Source organism: Aulostomus chinensis, chromosome 20, assembly GCF_037954235.1.
Source record: "Aulostomus chinensis isolate RoL2024-O1b breed Wild chromosome 20, RoL_Achi_v1.0, whole genome shotgun sequence".
NCBI classification, from domain to species: domain Eukaryota; kingdom Metazoa; phylum Chordata; class Actinopteri; order Syngnathiformes; family Aulostomidae; genus Aulostomus; species Aulostomus chinensis.
The window spans coordinates 23,666,477-23,688,467 of NC_141339.1; the positions used below are offsets into that span (position 1 = coordinate 23,666,477).

Below are 21,991 nucleotides of genomic sequence, written 5' to 3' on the forward strand. Positions count from 1 at the left end.
TGAAATGATGCTAACTGCGGCGTCTTTTTGAAAATAGCCGTAGGAAAGCAACAGAGGCAGGCAGTCGGGTGTTTCGGGGACACAGACTTTATTATTCGATGTTTCAGGTGTTAGATGAGTCCAACAGGTCGAGACAGGAAATAGAAAATCCTTCACATGTTGGAAGACTGAGGTCTAACTGAGTGGCTCTACGCGTCCTGCAGTGTCAGGACTGTTTCTGGGGGGTGAGACAGTGGGGGAGGGGAGGTGTTCAGAGGTCAAAGGTTACAGTGATACAGTTCACTTCTGTTCAGGCATCAGGTCGTCAATGCCCTCCCCGGACTCCAGGCGTTTCTCCATCTCCACCAGCAGGCTGACGCCATCCACCACCATCTGAACCAGCTCCACCTCAGAGAAACCCAGCCGGTCAGCGTTTGAGATGTCAAAGACTCCACCCACCGCTGCTGTGTCCACGCCACCTGTGGAGACCGGAAAGGGCGTAAGAGTAAGTGACCACCGCTTGAGTTTAAAGAGATCATTTGTGAGCAGGTGAAGGAGCTAGGGGGCGCCTCATCATGCCACCATCCTCAGGGGAGGAAGCTAGCTTGTTCCTGGTTATGCGAACCAGAGTGAACACCCAGCTTCTTCATGCTGCCCCCTATTGGTCTGGAGGTTGTCACGGACATCAGTGACTTAGCCTAGCTGAGAGCATCTTATTAGCTCTGCTGGTTGTGGGTGGAGCTTAGCAAGTGAGCGCGGATGCTTCGGGTTCTGCTCCTTCAACACAGGAAGCTCCAACCATTTGGATGATGTGGTTGGCTAGAAAACCTCTCCATTCATACCCACCAGGTCAAACTGGCGTTATTCAACAGGCGGTTGGCCAACAGAGAGCGAGCAGGAATCTGACCCAGCATCATTTCATCATCCTGCTTTCAGAAGTACTTTGTTCTCTAAGGTTTGGTGATGTTCTTGAAATTCTGCTGGTTTACTCATGACCTGTTGGGGTCATGATGGGTCAAAACTAAGGAGGGAAGCACTTCCACTGTTTCTTTACAATGTTACACTGCATTTTCCACATTTAAAAAAAAAAAAAAAATGTATATATATATATATATATATATATATAAATAAATAAAGTAAAATCTGGGTAAATTTCCAGTACAAAAAAGTGATTAGTAAACAAACAATGACTAAATTACAATTCATGTTTGATATTCAGCAAAAACAAGTTTCTTCTATTCATCAAAAGGATAAAGGGGGGCTGTCCTGAGGACGAACCAAACCCACCTGAGGGTCTCATCTTTTATTTTGCTTTGTGAGAGGCGTCTGAATCTAAACCTCTCCGGATGAGAGTCCCTGCTGAGGAAACGCCGCCTTCAGAGCCACAGACACGTGTGGCGTGGGCCAGCTCAGCCTACCTGTGCCTCTCTTCTGAAGCCTCAGCCTCTTGAGGACCTCGCCGAACATCTCGTGCTTGCTGAGGTTGGGCAGTTTGACGTGGACTCCGGCCCGCAGGCCCGTCCCCAGGTTGGACGGACAGGTGAGGACGTAGCCCAGGTGCTCGTTCCACATGAACTCATGACCTCGCTCCTTAAACAAGCCCTCGATCTGCACCGGGAAGAGGTGTTCAGGTGAGAGAGTCAACGCCACAGGATGTTTGCTAAGTGATGTCATCGTGTCGTCACCTTGGTGAGTCCAGTGCAGAAGCGGGTGAAGACCTCCCTCATGTTGCCTCCTTTCTGCATGCTGATGACGCGCAGGTGGTCTTCCTCGTTCACCCAAACCAGGAAGGTCTTGTTGTCGTTGTGCCTGTGGAGGAAGCGCGTGAGCGACTGATCACCACACCTTAGCTACGCCACTGAGGACCAGACTCATCTTCTATCATCACTACTATGATGAGTTCAGGGGGTTGTGGTTCTGACCAGATGCCGCGGCCGTCGGGCCAGTCACGGGCCATGCCGGATGCCAGCAGCAGCGGGGAGACAGGCTTGTCAAACAGGAAGTGGTCATCGATCAGCTGCTGCTGCTCGTCCTCCGTCATGTTCTTCAGAGCGTAGTACTTCCCCTTCAAATCCCCGTCCAGGATGTCCAGACCTGTCGGTGACATCCAGTCACACATTGAACAGCTGCTTGAAAACATGAAATATTCACTGAAAGTGTCGCCAGTTTTGGCCGGGATGTTGGGGCTCATGCAGCGTCAGGACGCATCCGATTTCTTGGGCTCTGAACACATCAGATAACTGCGATTTAATCTCTGATCATCTGTCCAAACGTCACCTGCGGCTCATTTCTGCTTCTGTTCTGAGATAAATAAGAACTGGAACTCCTGAGTAGGTCAGACCTCCTTATTTACACGCACCAAACTTTCACTTCTGGTTTACAGAAACAGGCTTTGACAAACCCAGTCCCACTTAACTGTGGCTGATTTCATGGTGCATCCAACTGCAGCGAAATAATAGCGGCGTTGTGTCAGACATGTTCTGACTGATGCAGCCGAGCGAACGCAGACTCAGCCACCACAGCCCGACCACCCCTTCACTCAAATTAGGAAGTCAAAGCCATTTTTACAGGATTTCTCCTTAAGATCAACAACTCATGACGCAACTGTGTCCTTCGTCTGTTCTAAGCTCTTCTCCCGGTGAATGTGCGTTATCGTGGACAGACAGCAGGGGGCAGCAGAGCATCTGGTCTGCTGCTCTCAGGCTCCCATTTGAATATGAAAAAGCTGCTTTTAGATTTTCTCAGCTGCTCATTAGGAGTCTCAGCAGGATGACAGAGCTGCACGGTTACATAACAGCTTGATCTGCGGCTACTTCTTTCTCTGCGACGCTCGCTGAGGCATGATGGGAAAATATCTAAATAAAGACAGGTTCTTTTCAGCTGGAGTCAAACTGAAATCAGGCCAGAGTAGTGAAGGTTAGTTCCTCCTCAGAGAGCCAGCAAGATGTCGGTGTCCCTGAACGCACCGACATGAATCCAATCGGCAAGAACCCTGTTTTATCCGCGGTGACTCTCCAGACTAAACATCAAACCAACAATGTCAGTATGGATGCGTTCATTTTAACAGGCCGTCACCATCACAGCAGCAATGAATGTTCCAGAAAAATTGTGTGAGCGGCCCTTGAGTCACGCCAACTGTAGTTTTATAATAGGAGTTTAATTCATTAACGTGAGCAACTTGCAACCCGAACGTCGATGGATCCCCCCCCCCATGAAGGAACTGAGGGTCTAGACCTGATGAGGTGGCAGGTTTTATACGCTGGGAGAGTTTAACTCATGTTAATACACACGTATGTTCTTTAACACAAAGCTCATTCTTTAAAGGAAATTTACATACGAGTTTGCTCTGGGGTGGTTCTTTGAAGAAAATTTGAAAACTCAAAATGCAAATTTGATTTATTTATGAAAAATCAATTAAAAAAAACAAAAACCACTTCTGATCATCCCAACATCCTAAGAGCTGTGAAATGGAACAACTTCCTGTCAGGTGAAGCCTAAACAGGAAGTGTTGCATATCTCACCAAACATGACTCAGTGGTTTTCAAAGCCCACTGAACCTCTGTGAGCCACTAGGTGGTGCCATTTCACATAAACTGCAAATCCTGAATTTTGAGCTCACCTCCACCTGCGGGCCTGCAGACCCCACCTGCATCATGTCCTCTGGTAACCGGGGTGCAGCTTAGCCCCCCAGGAGGACCACTGGGACGAGCAACCTTGTTATACATTGTGGCCAAACTGGGGAACTACAAGTATGGCGTCCATCACGTGAAAGAGGCTCTAAAAATGGCGTCATCTCTTATTTCACCATCAAAGTGCGATGTTTGGTTTGTTAACATTCAGAACGCAGAGGAGCCGTGAGGTTAAACCATTCACTCACTCAAGTTAGCCACAAGCTAGTTAGCCACAGGCTAGTTAGCGTTCAGTGTTGCTGCAACTGTCAGTTTTACTAACTGATTTCAAACCAGGTTTGTAATAGAATAAATATTTTTTGAAAATAGACAGGATGCTGTCATGGAAAAAAGGAAATGATGTCATACTTTCGATGGAGAGGTTCTCAATGGCGCGGCGTTCTCCACGGCTGCAGTGTGGCGGCAGACAGAAGCCGCGGATGCTCCGTCCGGTCCGAACGCGAGAGCTCAGAACGTAGTTTGGGTCCAGATCGTCTCCACCCTGAAAATAACAGAATCACAACAGAGATCAACCGTCCAATCAGAATCAAGGACGGCGATCAATCGTCTCCTGTTCTTCCTACATCATCCAATCACTGAACCTTGTTTTCCTGCAGGGTCTCAGGGGGGCAGTTTGTCGCTTACCTGCAGGTTTTCGGCGTTCAGGTCCGTCTTGTGTTTGTCTGTTGGTTTGTAGCCTCCATGGCGGTCTTCAATCACTGGGTCCAGCAGGTCTTTGAACACCTCGTATGTCTCCTCGTCTCCGGCGACGCAGCCCACCGTCATGATGAACGGGTGACCTGTGGGTACACAAAATGGCTGATCAGTCCACCATCACTGGAGGCCATTTTAGGCCGAGGTGGGTCTTCTAGTCTGCATGTACTCTTCTGTTCTGGATTCTTGGGGTTGGATTTCAAGCAAAGCAAACTTCCTATTTTTGAATTTGCTGGTGAACGAAGGTGGAAGTCGACATCCTCCCGCTTCAATGAGCAGGAATTAGCCTGATCCAGGGAGCTGATCCAATTAAAGAGGTTTTTCTTCTGGAACAGCTGAACTCCAGGACACCACGTGAAGGTGACAGCACGAAGACTTACCTGCCTGAGGGGAGGGGTCACCTGGGACCTGTGGCACAAAGCAGGATTTGCTGAGGTGACTTGAGGTTTGAACCCTGCAGGTTCTCACGATCACAAACCAGATCAAGACCCCAGCATGTGGACGCTGACTAGAAAAACTCACCCGGAAGCAGAGACTGATGAAAGCCTCGCACCTCTCGACCTGATAGAACGCGGGGGGTAAATGACCTCACCAGTTTGAATGATCTTTGTACGTCAGGTGACTCGATTGGCGAAAAAAAACTACCTTCTTCCAGCCTTTAAATTATAGATGAAAACCTCATGAATTATTTGACATGAGAGAAAAGTCTCTACTCTGAGAGGAAATGTGCAGCCACTTTGAAGCTGGAGGGAAGCAGAAGACACCGCTTAGACAACCGGCCCGTCTCTTTAAATCTTGTTTATAGCATTTTTATTGCCATTTTCTGTTCATATTCATCACCGGCTGCTTTTCACGCGAGTCTCCTGTTGTTATGGAACAATTTTACTAAAATATCAGTGATGGTGTTTGTCATTGATTTCAAATGCCGATAAAAAGGCATCAAGTTAAAAAAGAAAGGATTCATGTTTCCTCTCCCGTCGCCCTGACAACGGCGTCGCAGCATCAGAGTTGTGGCCAGGAGAATGATGCTGATATCGATTTACACGCCACAAGACTCCATCCCAGCGATCTGTCCATGAACTGGGACAAACGGCTGTGTTTACTGGTGCAGCCGAGATAGACGCGTCTATTAAGTTGCACCTTCGCGCTGTTTTCTGGCTTTGGCTCAGAGAGGGTTTCATCAGATTTTTGTTCCTGGTTCCGGATGATGGCTAACCGTCCAGAAACAGTGGCATTAACCCTCGGTCTCCATTGGCTTTGATGTTTTCCGACTCCTGGACACCAAGAAGAAACGTCTTCATGGGTTCCAGGCGCCTTGTTCTGAAAGGTTAAAGGCAAATTTCTCTTTCCGGGTGACGGATGACTTGAACGAGCCGACGATCACCCTGGAATCATGCGTCTGACTACGTTAGGGCTGTTGAACCCGCTTCAGGATACAGGCCCCTGCTTTAGGGGAGGAGTTACCTGCTTGAGGATATTACCTGGGTTGTCAACGCCAGTCTGGATGACATCGTCCAGGGTGAAGCCGCTGGGCGTCTCCTTGTCCCGCAGGCTGGCGTACATTGCAGGTGTGAGCACCTTGGCCATGTGGTTGTTGTGCTGGCTGAGGTCCGGGTACTCCTGCTCCGCCGAGTAGTTCATCTTCAGCTTGTTGTGGGTGTTCCCGAAAGGCATGTTGACGTCCGGCCTGCTGACCTGAGAACAGTTGATCTGTGGTCAACAACTGCAGGTTTCTGTCTGTTCAGATTTACAGCTGCAACATCAAATATTTAAGATCCTAAAGTTTGAGTCAAGAATAGAATTGAAAACCATGAGAACAGAAAACATTTATAGAGACGTGGGGGGGGGGGGCAGTAAAGAAGGAATGGCTCAATTTTGCTTTTTTATTAAAAATCTTTTATAACAGGAGGACTGAGCAACCAGTGATGGGATCTGGAGCTCATGAAGGCTCAACTTCAGGGTCCAGAACGTCGACCTCTAAAGCCTTCAAACCTGTTCTCCAATCAAAAACCAAGCAAACAGAGGTTCCAACCCTGATCAATGAACCCAGCTGATTCCTGTCCTTTCATGACTGAGGCTTCAAATCCATTTGTTCTCTGCTGCTTTGACCCAGCTCGGTTCAGCTCGGCTCAAGAAGCCTGGAGGGGATGAGTGCGGTCTAAACCGGGAGGCTGGGAGGCTGATTATGATGATCAGCGGGAGGCCCAGTGACGCAGCAGCAGACCGGCGTTAACCCTTCACTGTGCGGCTGCTGCACCGCGACGCCCCGGTCACCTTCAAACCAACGGAACCGGACATTGCACCTTGAATCCACCGCGGAACCGGCAGTACAAGCGGGTTAAATCATCGGCTGATTGCACTTGTCAGGATGACGGTGCAGTATCGGAATAAAAAAAGCGATTATATCGTGAATTATATCGACAACAACAAGAATAATAATAAAAAAATAAAATCAAACGTGATTCTTCAGATATTAAGAGTCAAACCTGACACTGAGATAAACTCCTGAAAAACCAGCAGGGGAGCCGCAGCCTCCGTGCTGGTGCAGATTAAGGCTTTTTTCCGCCTGACTGGACCGAAGGTGGATTTATTTCTAGGCCTTTTGGTTCCAACCACGCAGTTGGTCGACTTGACGGAAAAGACGATTACCGAGAGACTTAAACTGCTGCTGCTGCTGCTGTTGTTGTGTTGTTGTTGCCCCCCCCCCCTTTTTTTTTTTTGGTCCACTGACTGCGCAACACCTGCAAGGTCGTTTGGATGCAGAGGGACACACGGATGGAGAGAGAGAACGAGAGAGCGAGAGAGAGGGTCCCTGCAGCATGTAAAGAACCGGTAAATAGCCGGTAAACAGCTGCTCCTTTGTTCCTTCCACCCTCCGTCTCACCGGGACCCAGCTGACAGCCGTGGAGCGCGAGCGCGCGTCTCTCTTCAGTTGCGCACTGACGGTGATTGACGCAGGTATGGGTGCAGCTGATCACCTGGTGGTGATTGATCGGGATTAGAGGGTCCTACCTGTGTGTGGGGGTTCGGTCTGAGTGGTGCGTTCTGAAGCGGATCCGGTTCTGCTGCTGCGGATTAAAGCGGCTGGAGGTTTATATACCCGCCCCCCGCCCCTCATTGGCTCCTATTTACAGTCCATTCATTCCATTGGACTGGGGCATCTGCGTGTCACGTGACGGCGCTCTGTCTCTCTCTCTCGCTCTCTCTCTCTCTCTCTCTCTCTCTCTGCCACAGTGCTGCTGAGCAACACTGAGGATGGAGGCTGATTCTGGAGCACTTTTGTCCACAGATGAAAGTTGGAGAGTTTCTGAGACATGTAATAGTTCGGTTAAAAAAACAGAAACAAATGATGACCGTCTTCCACCAGCGGGTTACAAACACTTTAAAACGAGGTTTCTGTCATTTATTCCTAATTCAGTCTGTCCTGACATCGGTGGCACATCCACCCGGAGCTTCCATATGTCTGCAGAGAAAGTGGACGTTACTTAGCTCACTCATGGCCTTGTTTTGCTAGCGTGCGCCCCAGCGTATATCTGCCTCGTCTAGAACCAGGTTTAGGTCTGTAGGATGGACAGGACGTCTGAATTAATCTGATAAATTGTTGGTGAGGAAATTTAAATGAACCCTCAAAAGTCCAATTGATTGATTTTAGCTGCTCATTTTCGTTGTCGTCCATTTAATGCTTTGTTGTCGACTGCTGTAAAAATGGCACTTAAGTCGACACATTTTGTTTGTCAAAACCTGCAAAACAATCTACAGATTTGTTTGGGTGTTGCTCACAAGTTGATAATTCAGGTTGAGTGATGTGTTGCCATGGTAATCGCTTCCTGCAGCACCCCTCAGTGTCTTTTAGCCTGAGCTAGGCTAGGCTAGGCTAGCAATTTCTCCATACTAACTATCTTTTTGCTCAGTGAAGCTAGCAGTTTTCCTCTGCCCTGAGTCATCGTGCTAAGCTAGGCTAGCAGCTTCTCTCCATTTCAAGTACTTGTGCTGCACTAGACCAGATATCTTTTTCGATCAAACAGTTTTTGTGCTAAGCTATGAGTTTCCCTCTGCCTCTCGTCTTCATGCTAACTGAGGCTAACAATTTCCTGATACGGTCTTTGTTCTAAGCTAAGCTAGCAGTTCACCACTGCTTCCATTCTGTGCGCTCATCTCAGCTAGCAGCTTCTCTCCATTTCTAGTCTTCGTGCTATGCTAGCCTAACACGTCTTTTCGGCTCCCTGTTATTGTACTTGTATGTTCAGTTACCAGTTTCCCTCTTCCACCCGTCTTTGTGGCGAGACTAGAAGTGTCTCCCTACCGTCTCTCTTTGCACTCAGCTAAGTTAGCGGTTTCCCTTTGCTTCCACTCTTTGTGCTAATTTAGGCTAGCCTTTGTTCCCTGTACCCAGTTGTTCTTGCTAAGCTAGGCTGAACAGTTTTTGTGCTCAGCTCAGCTGTCATCTCTCCGCTGCTGGAGGAGCAGAATGTGGCCCACCTCAGGGAGTCCTCACCCATGCTACAGGGTGGGGGTGTAAGTGGGTGGTGTCCCTCCCTTTGTGGAAGGTGGACCGGCAGTGATGGCGTCCTTGGAGCGCCGCTCACACAGTGTCGACCCCATCAACTCTGCCACCTCTGTAAAGGATAGTGTCCATGAGGACTCCTGATTTGATGCACCTGCCTCCTTTGATCCACCATGACGTCATGTCTGAAACTGAAGCAACCTCACCCCTCCTCCCTCAGTACCCTCACGCCTCTGTACCCTCTTCAGCCTCACCCCTCCTCCATCAGCATGTAGAGGCAGCAGCCGACTCAGCACTCCTCCTCCTCCTCCTCCTCCTCCTCCTCTTCATCATTTATTGATGACCGAGCAGAGACGAGGAGGACGACAGAAGGACCTTACAAGGTTTCAACAAACCTCGTATCTCCTGACTGTCACTATAGAAACCTGCTTGCCTCAGTGTAGCAACCCTGTATCTCAAAAAAAAAGCAGCAGTGCCACACATATGAGGTTGTCAGCTGACAGCAGCGAGATCACCCTACTCCTGCCTGTAGCCAATCACAGCCCTGCTCAGCCTCCTCCTGCTGCGAGTGGCTGAGCATATCAACATGTTCACAGGTTCACGTGCAGCAGCAGCAGCTGCAGCAGCTGCAGCAGCATGTCAGCAAACGCCTCACAAAGACAGGAGCCTGAATACAACACGCTGACGGTGATGGCGGTGCGACGAGCAGCCCTGGTAGGTGAAGAGTGATATGAAGCACAGCAGCAATTCAACATGGCCTCGAACGGGTCAGCGCTCAAACCTGTGAGCCAGCACCGCCAACCACTGAGCCGCCGTCTGAATGTTAAATAAAGTTTTGTGTGTTTGAACAAAGGCTGCAAGCAGCACAAACACTGTCTCCTCGTTCATTTGGACGCAGCCGAGCTCCCATGACTCGTTGCCAGGCAACCAGGAGCCGGCAACCAGAAGGCTTCCTGTCTGTCCGGAGACAGGCTGGAGAAAGAAAGAAAGAATGAAAGAATGAATTAAAGAAAGATAGAAACAATCACAGCTGCCGTCACATCACATCACACTCCAACCTGCAGCTCCGCCCATTAGAAAAAATCAGAGCCATCATATGAGGGTGGGTGGGGCTCCATGTTGGACGGTGAACCCTGCCCTGTTCTCCTCAGAACCCTGGACTCATTCCTTTAAATGATTTTGAGGCAGCTGTGTGTGTGTGTGTGTGTGTGTGTGTGTGTGTGCACCTTTCTGCTACTAAGTGAGGACCATAACATTTTTTTTAACCAACAGTGAGGACATTTCTAAAAAAAAAAAAAAGGCATTTTGGTGGAACTTTAAAGGGCCGTTTGGAGGCTCAGGCTCAGGGTCCCAGTTAGGTTCTGATTAGCTGAAGGGTCACGGTTGTGCTTGTGCACTCTGTTGCGATGGTGAAGGTTTCACCAAGGGGAATGCAGCATGCCAATGGAGGTCCCTGTAAAGATATAAATACAAGGAAGTGGTGGCGTGTGTGTGTGTGTGTGTGTGTAAGGATCAGGTGAATTATATAACAGTTAACAGCCTGTGAGAAGCAACACACACTCCATTCCCGTTAATATCCTGCTAATCGCGTGTGTGTGTGTGTGTGTGTGTGTGTGTGTGCGTTCGCACGGTCTGATTGTAAGAGCTAAGCCTCTTTGAGAGGAAGAGGAGGATGAAGACAGCAGTGATTCGATGGTTGATGGTTTCAGTTCCGGCTCTTCAAGCCTGAAATGTTCCTGATGTTTGTTTGAATTATTCAGCCTGATGTCACAGAGAACACGTGGAATGACCTCGACCTTTTATACGCCATACGTGGTGTCGCCACGGAAACAATGACAGTTGAGATCCCCACTGGGCGGACAGACGCTCGGCTGGAAATGTGTGCTCCCACAGTGTTCTGGGAATGCCTGCTGGTATGAAGGACATCGTCTTGTCATGTTCGGAGAACGTTCTCAGATGGTCACAAAGTGGAGTTCTCGAAGGGTTATGTGGACATTCATTAGCTTTTATTGAACATTTAGGGTGTTCTGGGACAGTCTGGAGAACATTTTAGGGTAACAAATTTTGTGGCTTCCTGAAGGAAATTCCCTTAATGTTACTTAGTGTTCTAGGGATGCGATGAAAGAACCTATGTAGAACCAAAAGGAATACATGGGTTCCTATCATGCCACTACAAGCGATGCAAATATTTTAGGAACAGAGCGTAGAGACCTAGAGGCCAGGTCTCACTCGAAAAAGAGATCACCTGATCTCAAGTGACTACCTGGTAAAATAAAGGTTAAATAAAAGAGGGAACAGTATACACGTTCCCTTGAACAGTATACACGTTCCCTTATTCCATCCACTGAAACACACAGCATTCTGAGTGTTCTCCAGATAACATCCCCTTAACTATCTAAATCCTTATCTTGACTCCGGCAAGTGTTCTGGGAATATTGTGTAGAGACCCTGAAGGAACGTCCTACATGTGTTCTTAAACTCCCCCAGAACGTCCTGCAAGTGAAAAACGTCCCCCTTAACTTTTTTGGAAATGTTTTAAGAATCTAGTGTGGCGACCTAGAGAGAACATCACATATACGTTCCCTTAAGTGTTCTCCAGGTAACACCCTCCTAGCCTCTTAAGATTTCATCTTTACTGCCCAGAAAGGTGTTCAGACCCAGAGAGAACATCACATATACGTTCCCCCACACTTTACATTCCCAGATGGTCCTGAGTTTTTTTGCAAGTAATGATCCCTGACTTAGCGCTTAAGAACCCTCAATCACCAGAAACTGTCTGTGGACATGAAGGAGTGAGGGGGGAACATCCGATATACGTTCCCCTGACTTCACCTAGAGCATCCTGACTATGAAGGAATATAATCCTGCTAACCTTTCAAGTCTCAATCTAATTGTTCCGCAAATGTATTGTGAAGTCACACAAGGATCGTTCTTGAGAAATGACTCCCTAAATATTCCCAGAACGCAGCAAATGTTCCCATCCCACTTCCCTGCAAAGAACCGTGAGAAAATTACAACGTGACGTCTTTTCACTTGTGCCGTCAGAATGTTCTGGAAATGCAGCAGAGGACATTTTTTTTCTTCCTCTGATAGAGTTCTACAGGGAACATTTATATCTGATTGTTAGGAAGCCAGATGGGAACGTTTCCTCAAAGTCCCACAGTCCTCAGTCTTATGTTGCAATATATAAAATATATAAATATATATATAAATATATATAAAATAACCGAAATGGAACGTTTCCCCAAAACCATGGAGGGAACCTTGAACTTCCGGACATTGATTACCAAAAGAGGATGTTGCAGGAACATCCCCATTGTTCTGTAAAGGTTAAGAACATGAACGTCTAGAGAATAAAGGCTGTTCCGTGTGGTCTCCTTCTTCGAATGACCTCCACTGCTGGGACACAGCACGGTTGAGTTCTGGTCGGGTTTAGGAACAGAAACGTCAGACTCACAAACACTGACGGTTCTCACCAAACTTTTTCAGGCGTCCTCACATCATTGCCTCCACCACAGACGTGATGATGTCATTGCCGCTGCTCAGCTTGTTGGACTTTCAGCAGGACAACACAAAAACTATGAGGTGGATTCTCTCCAAACTTGGTGGAGACGTGTAGAACGGACAGAGGGAGAGCCCATTAACACTGGAGTCAAATTAGTCACAGCGCCATCTGGTGGCAACAGGACGTCCTTGTCCTAGTTGATCAGTTAGATCAACTCAGATGTGGTCAGCACCTCCTTCAGAGCTCGGGGATGTGTGACTGTGAGGACTGAGAGGTTACCATGGCGAGGAGGCGGCCATGTTGCCTGAACATGTTTTAACTGGACTCCATCCAGTCAGATCTTTGATGAGAGCGCCATGTAGTGGTGACAGGAAGTAAACCTGATGTAACAAATGTTCTCTAAATGTGATGTAAAATGACATTGTATATGTTTAGTGTCTATTCTGTTGCGCCTCCTAGTGGATGCAGAGCAGCATTAGTCTGCTCCTTCATGCAAAACCCAGGTATGATCAGGTGTGACCTCCCTCCTCTCTGTAGAACACACACACACACACACCCGCACACTGTGACATCAGTGTGCGTGTGTGTGTGTCAGGGTTTGCTAATCCCTTGTTTAACACCATTTTCACTGGAAGACATCAAAATTATCCCCCAGCGCTACAATACTGCAGTAGTCCAGTTAACACAGTAGTACTCAGAGTACCAGTGTGTTCAGACAGTCATCATCTCATCCGCTCTGATTGGCCGAGCCACTCACGCTCTCTCTCTTATGTAACAGCCCATCACTGACTTCAGGTGCATTATGGGACATGAGGAGGTGACCGTGGTTGTTTAGGAGCAAACATCAGTCTGAGCCAGTTTAATCCCCGTCGCCAAGGCAACGACCAAACTCTCACACAAAGACAGACACACACGCACACACATAGTGGATTGATTTAGCCCGTACACTAAAAAAAAAAAAAAAAATCAACTCTGGCCCCGCCCCCTGGTTATGATGTCATTGGAGGGACAGAGTGGAAGGGGAGAATAAAAATAAGGAATCAAGAGGGAAAATAAAGGATGGATAAGAAGAGGGAACAAAGAGGAGTGACAAAGGTGGGGAGGAGGGGGGTAGCATAATCTGGGGCACTGGGGACCATGTGGTCGTCACTATGACAACCAGCTCCAGCAATGATTTACTGCTGCAGGGTGAGAGGTGACCAGCAGGGGGAGACACACATTTCATGATAAAAATGTATGTTGTTATGACGTAAATCCAACGCTACTTGTTACATTTAGCCTCAGTTCGAATTCATACATTGAAATCATAAAAAAAAGTTAAACAAATCCTGAACAGAATAAATCAGTGCGGATGGAGTCAAGACATGATGATGTCACACATTCAGCAGAATAAATTAACAGAAATGATAAAGGATGTTTTGCTGTCAGGGCTCAGGGACACAGACCGTCTCTGTCGCCCTCAAGTGGACAAACAGAGGAACAACTGGATATAGAGGATAGCTAGATAGCGAGATAAATAGATTTCAGCCTGAATCCTCCACTGATTCAAAACCATCAAACCCCTTTAAATACCAGAAATCTGATCTTTATTGACAGAAAAATCCAAATAAAGCACATAAACACCCAATGATACAAAATCCCATCTCACAACATCCAAATGAGGCTCAACCAAGCTACAGCTGAACAACGATGACATGACAAATAATCTGCTGAGCCTTCAACTCCCCTCTCTTTCAGGCTCTATGCTAAGCTGTGGTAATTTAGCTCAAAACTAGGTATACATTCAATGGCTGTCCCAAGTCTTAATGCTAAGCTAGGCTAACAGGTTCTGCGCTTCAGGTTTTGTACTTAACTAGCCTAACAGTTTCCAACATGGAAAGGTTGTGCTAAGCTAGGCTAGCAGTTCCCCCCCCCTTGCTTCCAGTCTTTGTTCTCCTCTAGGCTTCGGTGTACATCTTCGGAGCGTTGTCATCACTGAATGAGTTTCAGTGCATCAAACTGTTCAAACAGTTATTCGCCTTTTGGGCGCCAGACAGAAATCTCCACTGAAAATATGTAGAAGTGACAAGCCGAAGAAGAACGGGTGGAGACTGGATCAAGGCATCAGGTTTTAACAGAGGGGGGCATTGTAAACAGACAAAGTGCTGTTTTGGGAGGGTGTCATGGCAGCGAGGCATCAAGGTCCCGCCAAAACTTTCCCTTCAAACTGCCTGCAGATAAACCTTTTTTGTGAAGGCAGCATCGATGTAGCCTCCATGTTGCCAGCTAACGGCTATCTGAGCAACTTGAAACATGAATGCGTTCAAAGTTTCAGGGGCTTTCTGTCACACATATTTGTGAAAAGTTTCTGAAAAATAAAGAAACCTGTGACTGTGGCAAACAAAAAACTGATAAGTTTGCAAAGGCAGTTAGCCAACAATAGTGGGCTAGCTGACATTAGCTCTGCACATTAAAGTCACGAAACGCAAACGTCACACTGCGGTCGGAGGGATGTATTACGACGTGTGTCGTTGTGGGCCTGATCTGATTGGCAGTATATTGATTCAGGTGAGGGCAAACAACATGGATGCTGAAACACTCCTGATTCTTCATGTTTTTTTTTCCAAGAAATATTAACATTTTTAAGAAATACTTTTTAAAAACGAAGAAAAATTATACCAGTGATTCTCAAAATGTCACCCAGAGACTCCAAGGTGTCCATTGTTTTGTTTTTTTTACCAGAGGGTCCTCAGCAAAATAATAATGGTTCATATATATATATTTTTTTAAAAATCTACGAAAGGCTTTGGAAACCCCCCGAGGACCTCTAGGGGACCTTGGACCCCAACTTGAGAACCCCTGCTTTATAGCACCTTTTCCAGACAGTTCAGAACTTCAAAAGTACATTTCAATACTTAAAGGTACAAAATTTTGTCAGTTTATATCCTGAGTACTAAAACAGCTCCCGGGTCTCCTGGAGCACATGATCAGTTCGCATCTGGATGTTGGAACTGTGAAAGTTCTGTGTGAAGGCAGGAATCATCAACGGACGTCACAGCGGCTGAACATTCCTCCAGACGCACGCCGTCGGTCACGCCTCTCTTCGGCTCCCCATCATGACCATTTCGGGGTCCCTCGCAGACCAGACCCACTTCCTGGCTGCAGAGGATGCATCAAGAGGGCATCAGCGAGGTGTTGCAGCTCCCCCTACAGCCTCCACTGAACACTGCAGCCTGGACACTACTTGGTCACAGGGATCTGGACCTGTCGTGATGCCACTTCCTGCTCCGTCGCAGTCGTTGGAACATTGATGTTCGGGTCGTCCTCTATCTGATAACACTTGCCCAGGTTTTTAATGATGTTAAAGTTTGATCGGGCTGTTTCTGCCAAACTGTTCTCCAGAATCCAGCCAGCTGACTCACAGTCCGGATCTCCTAACCGGAGGACGTTCTCCATGGCTGTCTGTAGGTAGCGGACACCTGTGAGGACCAGCAGCTGGCGGGAGAAGAAGAACAGGATCCAAACACAAACGTGTTAGAAGGTTTCTTTATAGTTCACCTCGACTGCCCAGTCATACCTGACAGTAGGTTCGCCCTCACACTCACGAGGGGATGAGTGAGGGGCGGGGCCTAACAACCTAAATCAACATGACGGCGTTAAAGGTGAAGGTAAAGGTGCTGCAGTACCTCAAAGAGCCAGATGAGGAGCACGGTGAGTCCGATGGACTGCATGATGCCTGTGTAGTGGTCCAGCAGCGCCTGACGGCAGCCCCGCCGCCACAGGTTCAGATCTCGGCTCTGCTGGTCGTAGTTGAAGTGGGCGGAGCTGTTGCTGACCTGCTGCTGGATACAGGGCCGCGGGGAGAAGGTGCTACAGCAGCTGAATGGCACGCTATCCATCAGGTACTTCCCTTCCACATTACTCCTCAAGCGGCTATGGGGGGGGGGAAGATGGGGGGGGGCTGTTAGTCAAGACTATCTGCTCCTGTTACTACTCCACCTGCTCAGTCGGACAGTATAATCAAGCTAGTACACGGTAGCACTGTGCTGTCTTCTCGTAGGACTACTTTTTCCTGAGCTGAGTCGCTGAGGAACTGCAGCTGAACCAGACGGCTGCCGGTCACAGAGATAGACTAGAACAATCCCTCGTCCCCTCGCCATAGTCAGGCACCGCAGGCCCTGCAGACACCCATCTCAGCTGTTTCTATCAATGATCGCTTTCTTTGAGTCGCTTCCCAAAGCTCGTGACCCGAGGTGACTTTTAGAATGTAAATCAGCGTATAATTTAAGTGTTTGGATCTTCTGGCTCATGCCAAGGAAGTTAGCATTTCCGTGTTTTCTAACAATAGAGTGGAGCAGGAACTCGTCCTCAAACCTGGAGGTTCGTTGTCATTGTTGAATATCAGGCTCCTTTGTTCCAAAGTCAAGGGAATGGAAACGGCCTCCATCCTCAACTGCCCCTCCAGAGCCAGGCTGAGTTAATGTGATGCTAACAAGTGGCTCAAGGAGCCTTCAAACCTCCTCCCACCGAAAACAGAAGACACGTGAAGCTGTTGAGGCGTTAAAGTCAAGGGTCTTCCGTCTGGTTCCCTCATAGGCGAACGCTGGCTTCGCACCTCTAACCATCGTCAGAGCCGTGTCCACGAGTGAAGATGAACAAAGCCTGACCATCGTCTGCTCACCACAGCGCTGATTTTTGGCAGTGATTGAAAATCCAGAGTAAATGGTGATCCTGATGTGCAGGTGGGCCAGCAAAACGACGTCCTCCCTACGGAGCTGAATTAGGGCCGGAAGAAGGAAATACTTCTGCTACTACACTGCCCTCTATTGGTTTTAGAGTGATCAACATGGAGCTCTGGCTTGTTCAGATTTCTACAAATTGTACCTCGATTTATTGCAAATGCATCGCAGAAATTAGGGAAGTCACGTCACGGATGCTTTGGTACCAAGTTTACGCCAAAACCTTGAAACCAAGCAGTCCCTGATTTTCTATGGCATCAAAAATGGGAGCAGCTCTTCTCATTCCTCACGCTGGCCTGTGGGACCTAAGAACGTGGAATTTAGTGGCGTTGATACAGATTTAAATAAATGATGTGTGGCTGCTTTGTCCTCAAACTTGATTGTTGATGAGCAGAGGACGATTGCTTCTAAATCCTGCGGTCAGGACATATCGAGTCACTTGGACTTGGGCTGAACCCGAGTGGTTAAACCTAATTAATCCTATGACCTTTAACCCCATGAGCGTTAGGCTTAAGGCAGGGGACTCGTAGCCTCAGTCTGAGGATGCCGTTTACTGCCTACCGACAGAGACATGTTGTCTCCATACGTCACGATGCATTTTACAGAGGAACCACTTGTTCTTCAGAACATGTTGGATCTGCACCAGATTCCAGGGGATCCTCAACAAACGGAACTTTTAAAACCCAGGATTTAACACCTACTGCAACCAACCACCAGGGGGCGACTCAGATCTTTTGACTTGTTTTTTCAGCGGCGCTATGGAGTCCGTGTGCGTTTATCTCGTCAGCTGGACCCAAATGGTCTGTGTGAACACGTGAACTGGGTGTGTGTCTTCCTACGGTTCCATCGTCTCCTATTAATGACAAATCCCGCATTAGCATGGTTCTTTTGATGAGACGTTCTCCTCAGTTCATATTGTGGAACCCCACAGCTTTAGAGGCTGTCTTTGTTAACCAAAGTTGTCTGCTGAAAGTTTCATTGTTGTTGACGAATCCCACGTTTCCCACAACGAATTTAATTTTTCTGTGGGGTGAACGAGCATTCAAATGAAATCACGCTATTTCTCATCTTTCCATGAATCCTTTGATGCCACTTTCCAGCTGAAGTGAGTTTCTGTGGGAACAAAGAACAACTATATTTGTTTTGACCACGGGAACCAGGTCTAGATCTGGTTCCCGAAAGATCCCACCTTGGGAGGTGGTACTTTCTGAAATATGGGGGTGGGATGTTTTGAGTCGCTGGTGTTTTCTGAGTCTTCTTGAGCTTCAGGACTGATTAAACGCAGACAACAGTGGGCTGAAAGAACCTTTGCGGCTACAGGTCAAATAATTCCTAGAAACAGTCTTCGTCAACTTCTGTTGAAAAAGGTTTTTGGGCATCTGCCTTCACTTACTCAACGACACTGCTGCTGGTCATGTCCAGGTAGCGGTTACTGATCCACTGGATCTGGAACCAGTCACGGTATCCGGTGTTCCCGCAGCACTGGAACTGGATTTGCAGCAGGTCCAAGGTCCTCTTCAGGTAGCAGCGCCCCGGCGTATCCGTGTCTTTATAGTGGCGCATGGCGTGCCGCAGCCCCAGAAGCAGGGATTCCTGGAGCTGACCACGGACACTGTAGCACATCAACGCTCCCGCCAGGACACAAATAGTGAAGAAGAAGGTGCAGGCAACGTACGGCATCATGACCAGCTTCCAGCGCAGGAATTTGTTGGTGTCAGCGCAGTCCAGGCAGATCTTCCCACCCAGGAAGTTGATGCAGCAGGCCGCCAGACCTGTGGCAATCAGCATATGAGGCACATGGAGGATCCCGTGTTCTGACATCACCTCCTGCCATTTCTGAATCTCTACTTTGAGGAACAATCCCAGGCCGAAGAGGGTGGCACCCGTCACCACCGACACCCAGTTCAGCAGGCAGAGGATCTCTGCCAGCTTCTCTCTCTCTGCCTTGGTAAAGGTCACCTTACCGACCGCCATGACAGTTTTGAAGGCTGTCACGTCCAAACGCCAGCAAACATGGTCAAACGCTTAAGGTGGCAATTCAATGTTGAATCTTTAAATTGAAAATGAGTGAGAAGGAAGCATCTGTTGGGCTCAAAGAGTTCTGAGGTTTACAGAGCAGAGGGGAGGGACCTGTGGTCCACCTGGATCCTCCCTTGACAATTCCCTGCAATCAGGCTCCTGCGCTCTCTCGTTAGCTCTGCCCTGCTGCCCATATTTGGATGTTCCTGGCTGAGCTGAAAATCAAACGACTGTCACGATCGTAAACTAATGGCAGGCATAATCAAGTCAGAACCTCCACTGAAGCTGGAGGCATCCGAGAGGTCAGAGGTCAGGGTGGGCCTCTTTCCAAAGGAAAGGGGAGGAGCCGGCTGGTGGCGGTTGTCCACAAAGCGTTGTAAGCAGCTTAGCGAGGTATTTTAGATGTCATGTCTTCTCTGCATTCCACGACTACAAGACACAACCAGGATGTGACCACTGCAGGGAAGGAAGGAAAGAAGGAAGGAAGAGGGTCAAAGGTCGACCGAGCATTCACTGATACAAGAAAACAGAAAACAACCGTCAGAGTTCAGCCAGGCTCCCAGTGTGACCTCCCAGTCCTGCCCTGCTGTCCAAACACAGCTCCCCTGTTCAGAATGTGATGCTGCTCAGACAGGAGCAGTGAGCCGGTCACAGACAGCAGCGGCTCTCCTCCTGCTCCACTTTCTGACCTCCAGGCTCTCCCTCCGTCTGCTTCAGACCCCCCCCGGAAGTGATTTTGCTCAACAGAAACCTTGGACGACGTTCAGACGTCTTCCATTTATTTAAAAAGTCATCTGACCCGCAGCTCCTGGTCTAATCCTCCAGAATGAGACAGGATGATTAATTGCTTGTTGCTCTGTTGAGCTCACACCCGAGCCTGTCGCTGATTGTTTTAGTCGTCGCCGCAAGGAGCTGCTTCAGTTTCATTCGTCTTGTGTTCGTTGTTGTCTTTCATTTGTTTGTGAACACGAGAATCTGAAAAAACTCCATCTGAAAATTTGTGCTTATTTTTATGTACATCTTAGCCTCCAGTTGTTTCTTTTGACTTGCAGTTTAGTTTTAGTCGTTTATTTCAGCCTGCGATTGAGCTTCTAGGTGTTCGCTCGCTTACATTTTAGCTTCTTCTTTAGTTTCTGTTAGCTTACAGTTTAGCTGTCGTTGTTTCCTTCAGCCCACATTCAAGTTTTTAGTTTAGTAGCTCCTGGTAGTTTATAATAAATCTTCTAGTTGTTCAGCTTACAGTTTAGTTTTATTTGCTTCTTTTATTTGATATCCAAGATTCCAGTTCTTTCTTAGTTTAGTTGAAGTTGTCTTTTCGCTCACTTTTCAGTTTGTTGTTACTTCTTCCGGCGTACGCTTGAGCTTCTCGCAGGTGTCGCTCAGCGTTGTCAAGGCCTTTCCACAAACATTTGATTAAAAAAATCTGCAGTATTCCTTCATCTTAATCCAGATATCTCAATGCTTATGTGGTTTTTTTTCAGTTGAAATTTCAGCTTCTAGTTGTCGTTGTTGATGTCTTTCATCAGTTGATGAATAATTGGGAATATATTCCAGTTCACCAGTTGTTTGTTCTTACCAGTTCCTCTGGGATTTTCTAATTGTGCTAATTTGCTAATCACCTCCTCCCCCTCAATGAATTCATTTCATTTCTTCCAGAAGTGTGAAAAATGTCCATTTGAATAAATTAGCAATCGACGGTCTGACAAATCACGACGAATTTGAAAACAAAAACCGACCAACAGACCAACAAACATGTAGATTTAAAGGCCTGATCAGTGATGCAATGCCAGACCTGATTGAAGCAGAAAACCTAAATTCCTCTCCTCCTCATCTGACGGTGAGAGCCTCTGACACACCGTCCACCAGATATTCTCCCCTCTGACTGAGACACCTTCAGGTCACACACACAAGCAATGCCCTCTCATTTCAGGTAAAAATAGCAAATAGGAACTTGTGTCCCCGAGGGTCACCAGTCAGACTGTAATTCGTAATAAAGGAGCCGATTTCGAAGCAGCATCTTTACCTTCCACCGGCAGCCCTTTGAGTCCCTTCATGGCGGCCGGCGTCCCTTCTGCCACAGTCACAGAGCTACGCTGCAGCCGGGAAGAGGCGCTCTGGGGCGTCTGCCTACCTGCCGTCCTGCGCCTCTAATCTCCTTACAGATAATCAGCCCTCTAATAAGCTGCAAAATCTCCAAGCTCCCTATCAACAAGTCCACTAGCCTACAATATGTCCACCTATCCCAGACCCAGGTGACCCATCTGACCCGGCTGAGTTCAGTTGAGTTGAGAGATTGGGTGAGGGTGTTAAATGGGTCCTTGGAGTGACGTGACCCAGCGAACCTGTGGGGGGTCAAGACACAAATTCACGATCAGATTTTACGTTCAGAGAAAAGGTTCTTGATGTTCTTGAGGATCTTCCGGAGTCTTGTTGGAGAGTCCCAGTACTTGCCTCAGTGCTTTGAACTCGGCACACTGAAGTGTCGTTCTGCCTTTTGTCCACTAGATGGAGCTAGTCACCTTCTTCCTGCTCCACATGGCCTCAATAAGTGTCCGGTCATGTGAGCCAGACCTGAGTGGCTCAGCTGAATGGAACGCAGCCATCATTCATATCATTCTTCCCTGTGTGCTTTATTAGAACCAACAAGCTGAGGTTCCTCGTCCTCCTCCCTCTTCTCCTCCTTTCTCGTCCCCTCCTGCTCGTGTCCAAGACCTCTCTTCTCCTTACCGCCTTGTTTCATCTCCTCATCCTGTCTCCTGGTTTCCTTATTTTTCAGTTTCATCGTTCACATTTTAAGTGTCAGCTGGGAGTATTTTAACTGTCAGAAGTGGAAAAGCTCTGGCTTCACTTTGTCTATTCACTCCTGCTCAACAGGTACAAAAAC

General features: G+C 47.8%; 2 protein-coding genes across 2 annotated transcripts; both read right to left on the reverse strand.

The window, feature by feature from the left end:
* Nucleotides 1-71: 71 nt before the first annotated feature.
* On the reverse strand, nt 72-7,469 carry ckbb (creatine kinase, brain b). The gene is made up of 8 exons (XM_086190639.1): nt 7,374-7,469; nt 5,843-6,056; nt 4,293-4,447; nt 4,017-4,149; nt 1,902-2,073; nt 1,665-1,788; nt 1,398-1,587; nt 72-458 (listed from the first exon to the last, which is right to left on the reverse strand). Exons 2-8 carry the CDS (start codon nt 6,033-6,035, stop codon nt 280-282), a joined length of 1,146 nt encoding a protein of 381 aa, XP_086046765.1. The 5' UTR covers nt 6,036-6,056; nt 7,374-7,469; the 3' UTR covers nt 72-279.
* A 6,476-nt stretch (nt 7,470-13,945) lies between these two features.
* Nucleotides 13,946-21,662, reverse strand: LOC147243348 (photoreceptor outer segment membrane glycoprotein 2-like). Its single transcript, XM_086190157.1, has 4 exons — nt 21,131-21,662; nt 18,482-19,563; nt 16,036-16,282; nt 13,946-15,844 (listed from the first exon to the last, which is right to left on the reverse strand). Exons 2-4 carry the CDS (start codon nt 19,060-19,062, stop codon nt 15,590-15,592), a joined length of 1,083 nt encoding a protein of 360 aa, XP_086046283.1. The 5' UTR covers nt 19,063-19,563; nt 21,131-21,662; the 3' UTR covers nt 13,946-15,589.
* Nucleotides 21,663-21,991: the final 329 nt, after the last annotated feature.

Coding starts and splice junctions, on each gene's coding strand:
- ckbb (XM_086190639.1), bottom strand. CDS start 6,035: ATGCCTTTCGGGAACACCCACAACAAGCTGAAGATGAACTACTCGGCG. Junction 4,150..4,292: donor TGAACGCCGAAAACCTGCAG/GTAAGCGACAAA, acceptor TGTTATTTTCAG/GGTGGAGACGATCTGGACCC. Junction 2,074..4,016: donor TGAGAACCTCTCCATCGAAA/GTATGACATCAT, acceptor TGTCACCGACAG/GTCTGGACATCCTGGACGGG.
- LOC147243348 (XM_086190157.1), bottom strand. CDS start 19,062: ATGGCGGTCGGTAAGGTGACCTTTACCAAGGCAGAGAGAGAGAAGCTG. Junction 16,283..18,481: donor ACCAGCAGCAGTGTCGTTGA/GTAAGTGAAGGC, acceptor CCCCCCCCATAG/CCGCTTGAGGAGTAATGTGG. Junction 15,845..16,035: donor TCCTCATCTGGCTCTTTGAG/GTACTGCAGCAC, acceptor TTCTCCCGCCAG/CTGCTGGTCCTCACAGGTGT.